At 33.1% G+C, this 12,178-nt stretch overlaps 2 protein-coding genes across 2 annotated transcripts in view; both read left to right on the forward strand.

Moving 5' to 3' along the window:
- The window catches only part of SDHAF2 (succinate dehydrogenase assembly factor), a 90,477-nt gene extending 84,337 nt beyond the window's left edge, over window positions 1-6,140 (forward strand). Inside the window, exons 3-6 of the mRNA XM_082909310.1 lie at window positions 9-104; window positions 558-684; window positions 5,534-5,602; window positions 5,721-6,140. Of these exons, the coding sequence (XP_082765436.1) occupies window positions 9-104; window positions 558-684; window positions 5,534-5,602; window positions 5,721-5,867 (439 nt within the window). The 3' untranslated portion in view covers window positions 5,868-6,140. The remainder of the gene's footprint in view (window positions 1-8; window positions 105-557; window positions 685-5,533; window positions 5,603-5,720) is intronic.
- A 1,207-nt stretch (window positions 6,141-7,347) lies between these two features.
- On the forward strand, window positions 7,348-9,842 carry LOC114280112 (uncharacterized protein At4g14100). The gene is made up of 2 exons (XM_028222455.2): window positions 7,348-8,036; window positions 9,584-9,842. Exons 1-2 carry the CDS (start codon window positions 7,556-7,558, stop codon window positions 9,745-9,747), a joined length of 645 nt encoding a protein of 214 aa, XP_028078256.2. The 5' UTR covers window positions 7,348-7,555; the 3' UTR covers window positions 9,748-9,842.
- The last annotated feature ends 2,336 nt before the right edge of the window (window positions 9,843-12,178 follow it).

The raw sequence follows: 12,178 nt of genomic DNA on the forward strand, positions 1-12,178 counted from the left end.
TGGTTCAGGCCTTTAGTTGGTTCGTTTTCTCGTTTTTGTTCTTCTAATGAATCGGTAGACATTGATCTCTCCAACGAAGAAAGCAAAAGGCGCTTATTTAACAGGTTCCTTGTGTAATTCAATTTCAATTTCTCAACAAATTCAAAAAAGGATCAGAATTTTGGGATGAATCTCCAATCATGACTTAAATTTTTACTCAAATTTGAGTAAAAACTTCATTTGGTATGAAGTACTGCAATAGCAAACACCAATTTTTACTCATATTCGTTTTAAAAATTTCTATCGTATCCAAAGAAATGTAATTCAATAAATAAATGATGCAAATATAGTCTTTGGAGTTTGGACATTTGAGTCAAGATTTGAGTTTCCCGGGTAAAAATTTAAGTAAAATTTAATTTTGTCTGAGTTTAAGTAAGGAGTGGAGAAGGATTTGGGTTTTTTTTTTAACTTGAATTTAAGTTTGAGTCAACATTTGGGTAAGGATTGGAGATGCCAGTTTTACTAATGAAGTATTCAATTGATGATGGTCTTTTTTGTACCGATATATGTGTGTGTAGGCTGTTATATAGGAGCAAGCAAAGAGGGTTTCTTGAGCTGGACTTGATTCTGGGGAAATGGGTGGAGGAGCATATCCATTCTATGGATCAAAATGGGATTAAATCCCTTGTTGATGTTCTTGACCTGGTGATTTTATTCTTCACATACTCTGTTATTATGTCTGGTTTTGGGTTATTTCCCTTCAAGTCTTTGTCAAGCATGCGTAGATGTATAGTTGAATTGAAAAGCTAGATACCCTAAAAAAATACCTGTAAAGTGTCTCGATCCAAAAAATGAATGAATTGTGAGATGTAAATTCAAATTTGGCGTGTTATGGGTTGTATCCAGAATAAATGTGGTCTACACATTTTACTTTTGGGTAATTTTCGGGTACTTATCCTCTGGGTGCATAGTATTGTTGAAAGTTGAGGTGCCAATTGGGTGCCATTAATCTGAATTTACTTTTTTTTTTCTTTTCTTTTTCTCGTTTATGTTTGAGAACTACAGCTTTAAGTGGCTTACATCTGCTTACAATGGGGTGCTTGGAATCGTCATGATAGAGTTACTTCTCTTCTGTTGGGCTAATTTTTTGGTGGTCTCATATTTTATTTCTACACATAGGTTAATAAGCCTGCTAGAATATTCAAATATAATCATGATATAGAAGAATTAGTCTGCAATAGGGTGGTACTTGCAGTTTTTGTGACCTTGAGCTCTGTGTGGGATCTTTTGAGCTAGAACTCAAGTGTTAACTGTTAAGATGTTTAGCCTTTTTTGTTGCATTGCCCTCTGTATATATTGTATGTTTTGATATGTCTGATTGTTTCCTATGTATAGCTTTACTTTAGTATTTAGCAAACACCACGACCTGTTACTTAGCTTGGTATTGAATCCAACTTGTAGATATTTTATTCTCTTTCTTATCCAGAACACTCTTGGGTGCCAAAATGAACGAAGAATTGCTCAAATAAAGTCTTCATTTAACAATCTTTTGTGACATTTCTATATTAGAATCGTTATTTTGTGGTTAAGAGTGAGCATATTGTTAAAGCTACGTTCTTGTCAAGATATAATTATTGTTCCGACTAGGATGGGACCACTCAACATATGAATTCTAAAGAAATAATAATTAAAAAACAAGAAAACTACCAAGACAAAAGAAGTAATTGTTACCTATGTTATATATATGGACTCTTCAAATAAATCAAATACCCATGTCAGACTCCCGCGTTGACTCTTGGACAATGGTATGGTATATGTGTTTGATACTTTCCATCGGACACTTGTATATTTAACTTTAACATTATCATTATATATATATATATATATTGTTGTATAATTGCTATAAAATGAGTTGAATATTTTTTTGACAATGCATGTTATGTATAACATCATTTTATCTCATATAATAGATTAAATTTAAAGATATGACCCTTTTTTTTTTGCAGTCCACATGCCCTTAAATTCTAAGTTTGATAGGTCTAGCCTATAGATATGCACCCGCACCCGACACCCACCTGGATTGTTACTTTTGTAATTATATATATAAGGAGAATTTATTCTGGATATGTTTAACAATCTAAGTGGAAATGTAATGTGGATATATAAGATATATATTACAACCAAGCAATTAAAATATTTCTTGTAACATATTTATATATAATGGGGGTAAGGTTGTGTATATGTTGCCCTCCCTAGACTCCGCTTCATGCACTAGGTCACTTTTTTAAATATTTATATATATAATACTTAAATATTCTCCCTAGGCGTTCCCAACCTTGGACTCTTTTGCGCTTGTCACTCCCCACTAATAAGCAGACTTCGACTAGGAAGCATAGATATGGATACGAGATATGGATACGACACGATACAGATACGGCGATACGACAAGACCTAAAAAAATAGGATACCGGTACAGTTAGAATACGTTTGTGAAAAATATAATTTTTAAAATTATTAATAGTGAGTTACACATAAGCCAAAGAACGTTGAGAAATCACAATGTAATTTTATAATGCAAAATACTAACCTTTAAGAATTTTGTATTAATTTAAGCTAATAACTTGTTTACTTTTTAAATTTTTAATAGATCTTGCAAATATTTCATTTCAATATTAAGTTTAATATATTTATATTATAACAATAGAACAATTCACAACTTATCTCTATGCTTTTTCCTTTGACACTAGTGAAAAATATTATATTCAAGTTTACTTGCTTATTTATTTATTGATATTTAATTTTACCATTGTTATATTCTCTTATTAATTCTTACATTCTATATAGTTATAGGGGGCATGCATGAAATAATTAGGATACATCAATTTGATAAATTCTATTATTTAACTCACTATACTCTTCTTATCGAAAAACTTAACAAAGTATTAAAAAAATATTCTTATATTTATACTTGCAATTATATTATATTATATTACTATGCAAGAAATGTTACAATTTTAATTTCATAAAACAAGTAAACATGACTTGGAGTATCTGATATTTCAAAATTAAGTATCCGATTCTCCAAAATTAATGAAAAAATAATTAAGAAGTATCCGATACTTTTAATAAGTATCCGATACGTATCCGCGAGTACCCAAGGAATATCGGTATCCGATACGGATACGTCATTCTATTTGAAGTATCCGTGCTTCATAGGACTTTGATTTAGAGTAAATTAAAAATGGATTGTTGACCTTAGATGCATTTATGGAAGAATTTTATGGATGCATGTCAGTTAAAGGGTTAAAAGGAGGAGGGAAAAAAAAAAAAAAGGAGAAAAAAAGAGGAAAAAGAGTAAGTGTGGCCATTGAGATGAATGGAGGGCTATCAAATAAATGCATAGAGGTTGACACCTTAGTTCAAAAGAAGTTGGAAGCAGTGAGGCCATTTGGATGGATGGAGGGGACCATATTGAGTAAAATGTGTAGAACTGGACACCTTCTGAAAAGAATAGTCCAGATAGTAGGCTGTAATTTAGCACAAGAAATAGTGCATGATTGTAGGTTTGAGCTGGTTTGATATTTCATATTCACTCTCTAGTTAAAAGCCCTTTGTGTTGGGAAACCTTGCCCTGGTGATTTTTGAAAGAAATTTGAAGATATTGGAATGCCACTGTTTCTTTTTCTGCTCACTTGTTTAGGCATATTAATTATTACAGTTCAAAACATATTCAAATTAGGGCAACCCTTTAGAAGTTTCTTTTTGCCCAACTTTTCATATTTGATAGAACATAGAAACCATATGCATACTTGGAGTCAATGCTTATTGAGTTAGTTTATTCAAACTACCATTCAGAGTGAGGACAATTTGTTTTGCTATTCCTTCATTTCTGCTTTGTCAGAAGTTCATTTTTTCTGCTGACTTACATGATTTAGACTTAAAATAGCATATATATATATATATATATCCAATCAGTAAATTATGCCCAAGATACACTGATGCCCTGAAGACACTTGAACCCTATAAACTGCCTGATGTCGACATGCCATGGTATCCCATGCGGAACCTGCCGGATTGTATACAGGTTCCTGTGGCTATGAAATGTAGTGGTGGCTCTCTTCCAAACTTAGCCAAATTCTTCCTATATATCAATGCCTCTATATTAAGCTTTGTTGGACTGTACTTTATTAATATTTACTGTCATTTTTGGATTATAACCTTGAGGTAGTGGCTATGAAGAACAAACATGGGACATGGCAATTTTCCAAAAAAAACAAGATACAAGCATGGTGGGGATACATCAAAATAATATTTGTTACTATATTTTTAATTACTATATTACATCCACAAATAATTAAAAATAATGAAAAACTGGCACTAATTTAACATGAAAAATCACTCAATCTATAATTTATAATTTTAAGGTAAATTACAAATGCATCTCTTGAGGTTTACTTAAAATACAAATTGTTCCTTGTACTTTTAAAAATTACATATAGCTCTTTGTCAAAATTTGTCATTTAATGGAGTTAATAGAAGAAATAAAATTCCTAACTATCTCGTATACAACAATAAAATTACCACAACTGTTAATTGAAATATATTTATATAAAATTATTAAAAGCTATTAATTGACTTAATAGTTAATTAATGAAAAGGGTCATTTGTTATGCAATTAGAAGTTTTAAGGGGCGATATATAATTTTTAGAATCACACGGGGCAATTAGTATTTTAAGCAAATCTCAGGGGCGTTTTTGTTATTTACCCTAAATTTTATTCAATATATAAGAAATATTATTTTATCAATCATGAACCATTTTATTAGAGTTGTTTGCCTTTATATTGACATTAGAATTGTGGGTGTGTTACTAGCGCAAGTAGGAGAAGAAAAGTTTTCCTACAGCCATCCAAAAAAAAAAAAAAGAAAAGAAAAAAGAAAAAAGAGAGAGAGAGCAATTTCAACAATTAAACATTAGTTTAGAATGACAATTCAACAATTTTAGCATTCAAATACTAATTCAGAAATTAAGGGAGAGAATGCTACTTATTTTTATTATTTGAAGAGTAGGAGAGATTATACTACATAATAGTGATGATAAATACAGACAACATGTTTACTTTGTGGTGATTAGGAATTTATGAGACTCTTTTAGAGTTCATGGCAAGATAACCGTGTCTTGGGATGTGTCGGAAGGCAAGACACGTGTCCCGGGCAAAAAAAATAAAATAAATGGGACACGTCACTTGGTGCGTCTGACAACGTGTTTGAGGCGTATCCGACATGTGTTGGACATGGCTACGGCAACTAAGTTGAAGTGTCCTGTTCTTCATAGAGTTGTGGGTTCGAACTTAAGGACAACTACTTTGTGCATCATCCCATCCTACAAACTAGGTGTGCTTTTTTTTTTTTCCCCCTTAAAACAAAAGGAAGGTCTATGACATTCAAATATCCATTGGGAACATTGCTTTGCTTATCCTCTTGGTCAATTAACTTTAACACTGCAGTTGATTGCATTCTTGTTGAATCATATTGCCTTCATATCTTATCTGCAGGAAAACCCAGATTTGTGGAAGTGGCTCACTAGCCAGGAGCAGCCCCCTGAGATAATTACCACAAATCCTGTAAGACAAGATCCTATAAAATATAAATAAATACCTGCAATTTTCTTTTAACTTTTTTATTGCATTTTCCTACCTCTTCTCTGTATTGTATGTTCATACAAGTTACTTTGCAATATAGGTTTTCTCTGCATTACATGAGAAGGTTATGAACAGCCTTGACAGCTATGCTGCTCCTGAGACGAGGGCAATACCTGGACAACAATGGGTAAGAGGATGGGATGATTTTAAGAAAGGAAAAGACAGCCCTATATCGGGGAATCAGTAAGCCATACCACTGCCTCGATGCTGGAACATGTAGTGAGTTATGTTCCCCTGTAGCTAATAATAAAGAATGTCATTTGTGATTATATCTTATTGTCCTTGTAGTTCAGTCATCAGTGGTGATCCTAATATAAATAAGAGCTAGCTATGGTGAAGCCAAGAGAAGTGACATTGTTTATTGTATGAAATGTGGTTGTGCTTCAAATGCCAGATCTCAACCTTGAAAAGTTAAATCCCTTCTTTCTTATATACATATGAGTTTCAATGTTGGATTGAATTTTTTTTTTTAAAATCTATTATTTTATCTTGATTTGATGCTTGAATTTTCTAATTTTTACTTTCTGCACTCTCCCAGGTTTTTTGGGATTTTGAATCAGAACATGTATATTCATAAAAAATTAGAACTTTTTAGGTAATTAGATAAATGGTAAACAGAAAATAAAATTGATGAATTTTCATATAGCATGTTGTGATAATGGTATTGTTGTTCTTCAAACAGGTTCAAGATGAGTACCATTTCTGAAACCATAGCTCTTGTGGTCAATTGAATTTTGATTTGACAGGATTAAAATGCATTATATCATATTCTAAGAAAAATATAGTGGAGGGATTACAAGGAAAAACTTGATTTTTATTATTTAAAGTAGTGAGACTTTATATTTTTTGTTAATTTTGGGAGACAACTTGATAAGTATCAAGCGATAAATAGTGTGGAAAAATGTTCTAAAACCATTAAATAATCACTTGATTGCTAGAGTGACATGGTTTAGCTTTGATGTTGAAATCTTAAGTTAAGACTTTTTTTAGGATATCTTAAGTTAATATTTTGAGAATTTGTTTTTAGTTTTTAAGTTCACTTAATTTAGATACATTTAAGAAGTAAATATTTGTGATTTTGTTTTAAAAAGACAATATATAGATATATATATATATATATATATATATATAAATTTAGTACAGTTTAGTATTTTTTGTATTTATGTTAGTTTTAAGAGTATTTACATTAGCTGCATTTTTAAAAAAATAATAATAAAACTGCCTATAATATTAAAAAAAAAATACTAAAAATAAACATAAAAAATTAAAATCTGTTTTTAAAAATTCAAAACCAATGATGATTGTAGTCTTAATTTTTGTTATATATATCAAATATTCTGTTTTGTTCTATATATATATATATATATATATTCGTGTGGGTAGATTTGAAAGTCCCTGCCTCCCTTGTGGGTTGATGCGAGATTTTCGAATTTTAATATGTCAGAATCGACAATAAAATAAACATAAGCCCTGTTTGGTAGAGCTGTGAGAAAATGCTTATAGCTTATGCCTAAACAGCTTATAGCTTATAACTATGAATATATTTCTGACTTATTCTTAAAACATCTCCTGCCCCACTCAAAGAATAAGTTGATTTTTGACTTCCAAAAAGCTATAAGCTATAAGCTAAACCAAACACATCAAAATAGCTTAAATTAAGCTGAAAGCTAAAATAAGCTGATTATAATTTCTGCCAAAGAGACACATAGACATCTTCAAAGGAAATTATCTGAAAGCAGTGGATGTTATCACCCCATGGAAGATAAAATACAACCTCAAGCCTCTCTCTCTCTTCATCTTTTGTCCTGTGATCCATCATTATTATTATTATTGGTAATCATTGGCTAACAACAAAGAAGAAGAACAACCACCACCATGGCCTCTGCAACTACCAAGGCCATCTCATTCTCTCTCCTCATTTTACTCTCTCTCTGTTTCCCTTCAGCCCCATCAAAACCCACAGACACAGACCCAATTCCAACACCATGGCCTTACCAATTCCACTCCATACTCTTCATGAATCGCAGTGGAACACTCCAGAAGACAGACCTCTGGTACGACTGGCCTAATGGCCGCAACTTCAACATCATCCAGAACCAGCTTGGCAAGCTCACCTACGACCTCGAATGGAACAACGGCACTTCCTATATCTACACCTTGGATGATTCGGAGCCAGAATGTCAGGTTTTGCATTTTGAGGTCGGACTTCTGAGGCCAAATTGGCTCGATGGCGCGGAATACCTGGGACAGCGCTACATGGATGGGTTTCTCTGCAATGTGTGGACTAAGGTTGAGTTTGTTTGGTACTATGAGGATGTTGCTACTAAACGTCCTGTTTTTTGGGTCTTCTATTCAGGTTCGAAGGAGAATTATTTTTAATGTATATTTATATATATATATATACGTTTTTTCCAGGTTTGGGTACTATGTCAATTGTTTATTTTTTGTTTGGCTAAATTATGCTCACTGATTTAGAGAAAACATAATAAATTTTACAATTTTGATTTAATTATATTAAGATCTCTTAAGACTAGATTCACATAATTTTACCTTTATTTTCATCAATAATTCGTTACTCATATAGATGAGAAAATAATAATATCATATTTTTTGCAGTATATATTTTTTTAGTAATATATATTATTATGATTTTATACTATTTGTGTCACTTTAACATATTATTATATTAAAATTGTGAGGTTACTTGCATTTTCTTTATGAATAATGTTTGAGGGCCCGAAATTAAGTGCTTGAATTGGCTCAAAACCCAAAACGACGTTGTTTTGGGTTTTGATTTTTTTTTTTTTTTCCTTCCTTTTCTTTCTTTCTTCTTCTTCTTCGTTGAGTTGAACAGAGGCGACAGAGACGGCGTCCCAGCTCGTCGGCCGTCGGCGTCCCAGCTCGTCGGCCGATCTCGCAGCTCGTCGGCCGATCTCGCAGCTCCGCCTCCACCTCTGCCTCCGCCCGCCGCCGCCTCCGCCTCCGCCTCCGCCCGATTTTGTTGGCCCCTCCAGTCCAGTTCTCCTCCTCCTTCTCCTCCTCCTCCTCCTTCTTCTTCCCCCTAATTTCGAGCCAAATTCGAGCCCCTATATTCGGGCTCTGTACCATTACTGTTTCTTTATATCTGTCAGTCTAATTTACCTTCTTGTTTTGTGAGAAAATGGGATTGGTTGTTGCTGACATACCACATTTAGTTTATAAAGTACTGTAAAACGAATTCACCTGTGTGCACCTTTGTTAAAAGTTTATTTCAGATTAACTGTAACATAAACAAATCAAATTTAAATATATTTTTAAATTTATTAAAATTCTGAATCCTGTTTTAGGTTGACTGTAACATAAATAAGTCAAATTTAAATATATTTTAGAATTTATTAAAATTCTGAATCAAATTTAAATTATCTATTACATAATGTACATAATAAAATAAAAAATTACTTAACTTCAACTTGTTAACATTTCAATTAATTTGTTTTGAGATTTACTTTAAAAATAAAAATTTAAACAAAATATTAGTTTGTTGGACACTACTCAACTCGTTGCAGTCCTAGTTTCATTATATATCAAATAAAATTTAAACAATTTATTACTTTGTTTGACTCGACTTGACTCATTTATAACTCTAGTACAACGTTAATATAATGATAATGATAAATGGGTAAAGACTTACATGAATAATTATGTATATAAGGATGGTCGACTTTATACTTTCACAAAACAAATTTTTGAATCTCACTCAACTGAATTGCTATGTGTCAATTTTTCATGACCATCCTGTTTTTGCTTTGTGATTTGAAGGCATAATTTTGTTTTGGGAGGGAAATTTGGTATTGCTAATTTGCTAGTGGTGACTGATGTATTGAAGTCTTCATTTCTTTTTCTTTTCTTTTCTCTTCTCTGCAGGATATAGTGCGCATGTGATGACATTTGAGGTGGGAAGGGTGCTTGAAGATGCTAAATGGCAAGCCCCTGTGTACTGTTTCAATGAGGACAAGAGCTCCCTTATTGAATCAATAGCTAGTGCTAGGACTGCTCCGATCGGAGGTTTTAGGGAGCTCCGAATGTAATTAACTTTTAGGATTTTTATGGTGTTACCTTCTTTTCACTTCTTTAAACACTTGGCTAGTCAAGAATCAATAACTTGGTCTTCCTTTACTTGTTAGTGGTTTGTGTTTTGTTGGTGCATGAAAAATGTGAGTTTTGCATTATGGGTTGGTTTGGGAATTGATTTTTTTCTTACTTAAGAAAAGAAGTGTAAAAAAATATAGAGAATAGATTGATTTTTTGGCTTTGGGTATATTTTAGGCAATTGCCAAACATGGCAACTTTGACTTGCTCCATGTAGTTTTTATGCTTGAAGACAAGTTGTTCCACATAATTACAAAAAGGGCAAATTATATTCACCTTAACGTTTGGAAAGAATACAAGCAATAACGGTGGTGCTATATGCATATCCAACACCACTATCATCATTATCATCATTTCAATTTCATAAAATCCAACATCATTTTTATTTCCTTTTTACAAAATCAAAAATTCACATTTTAAGGCAAAACCTCATTTTCTTTATAATTCAATTCCAAGGATAAAAATCTACCATTTTACCACAACTCCACCACATTTACAATTCCACAACCATTTTCAAGAATTCATTTGAAAACCCCTCTTTTGATTTCAAAACCAAAATCCTAGATTTTATCCAAAAAATTCTCAAATCACAATATTGTTTAGAAAAGCAAATAGCCAAGTTAAAAACCATACAAAAATGTGGGGAAATCCCTACCTCAAAGCTAAAAGACAAGGGTCAGAGAGAGAAGAAATTTGGACGAAGCCAAAAATCAACTTTGCTCCAATCAAAAGGAAGCTCTAGGCAAGTGTTACCCTTTTTCCCAAAGGACAATGGTGTAGAAATCAACGGATCAATGCGCATTTGAGGTTTTAGCGATGGTTTCTAGAGAAAGATAAAGGAAATCTAGCTTTGGAATGTTTAGAGAGAGAGAGAGAGAGAGAGGTGAGAAAATGACTAAAAAATTGTATTTCTCAGACTGATATATGCATAGATAGCTCGAGCACAGAAATGGTCGCTTGAGCGACCAGACACAAACGAAGACACCACTTGAGCGCAAGAATGGTCGCTGGAGTGCACAATGCACCCCTCCCAGTAGTTCAGACCTGTAAAAGTTCGCTCATGCGCAAGAAACGTCACTCAAGCACATATATCAAACTTTTAGTAGTTTTGCAGACTGTAAAAGATCGCTCAAACACAAAAAGTTTCGCTCGAGCGAACAAGTAAAATTCTGAGCAAAGACTCTTTTGAAAAACAAACTCCCAACTTGTTTCAAACGCAACCACAATAGTCACATAACCCAATTCAATACGGAATAAGATGTACAAGGACATAAACAACCATCAAGACAAATAATCCTGGATCCAAAACAACAAACGGGTCAAGTCTAAACCAGAATCGTTATAGCAACTGAGTGAATTAATTGCAAAAAAAAGAAGTGAAACAAAGTCACTATAAACATCTCAAATTTCTTGTTAAAAAAAAAAGTCTTCAATTTGAATAATTACAAATTACCACTAAAATATAGTAGTAAATTAATAGAGACAATTACCTCAGCGGTGACAGGATGAGCTTAGCACCCGAATCAACAGCGTCAAAATTTCCCAAAACAGCTTAACCAAATCAGATCTCCAAAATCACCCTCAGACCTAAGAACAAAGTGTTAGGAGTAAGGTCTTTGATCGAAGAGACTCCTAGATAAAAACACACAGTTTTAGAGCAACAAGGCACATAATAATTTAAATTTCTCAGAAACCACTTGATATGACTTCAAGTCTACAAAGTAATAACAAAATTTCAAGTAAATACACACACATACATAATATTAGACCATATAATTATAATTGTGTATGTAGTTTGCAGGTGGTGAATTCTTCAGAATGATATTTCTCACTTCCAATGAAGATGCAAGATTAAAGTATAAAAGAATAAGCAACTTTAGTTCTACACTTGCAGCACAACATTCGAAAAGGAAACTTCGAGCTAGCAACCATGGGGACAAAAACCATCTTCGGTTCACCTAGCTTCTTTCAATGAGCCCAGGCTCACTCGATCCTTGACTCGCCACTCAAGTACTAACTCGGAGTACCCAAACCACAATCAGCGAGATCTTATACGGGAAGTGAAGAGAGAGAAGGTGAGAAGGTGGTGGCTATGAATGATCTGATCTATGAGAGGTGAAAATTGTTGGTGAAGAGAGAGAAAGTTAGCAAGACAAAAATCAATGACCACCAAAACCACCATTGTAGATCATCTCGCATTACCTCCATTGCAGGTCATCGTTGCCAAGTACTTTCGGGCGACGGTGGAGTCCGTGGTTGCCACCGCACTTGCTCCGGTTGAACCTAGTCGAGTCAGGAAAAAAAGAGATGAGGAGTGAGAGAGAGACAAATACAGAGAAAGAGAAGTAGAAGATAGAGGACTTCAACAAC

The sequence above is a fragment of the Camellia sinensis genome, chromosome 15, assembly GCF_055761805.1.
Source record: "Camellia sinensis isolate YWXY chromosome 15, ASM5576180v1, whole genome shotgun sequence".
NCBI classification, from domain to species: domain Eukaryota; kingdom Viridiplantae; phylum Streptophyta; class Magnoliopsida; order Ericales; family Theaceae; genus Camellia; species Camellia sinensis.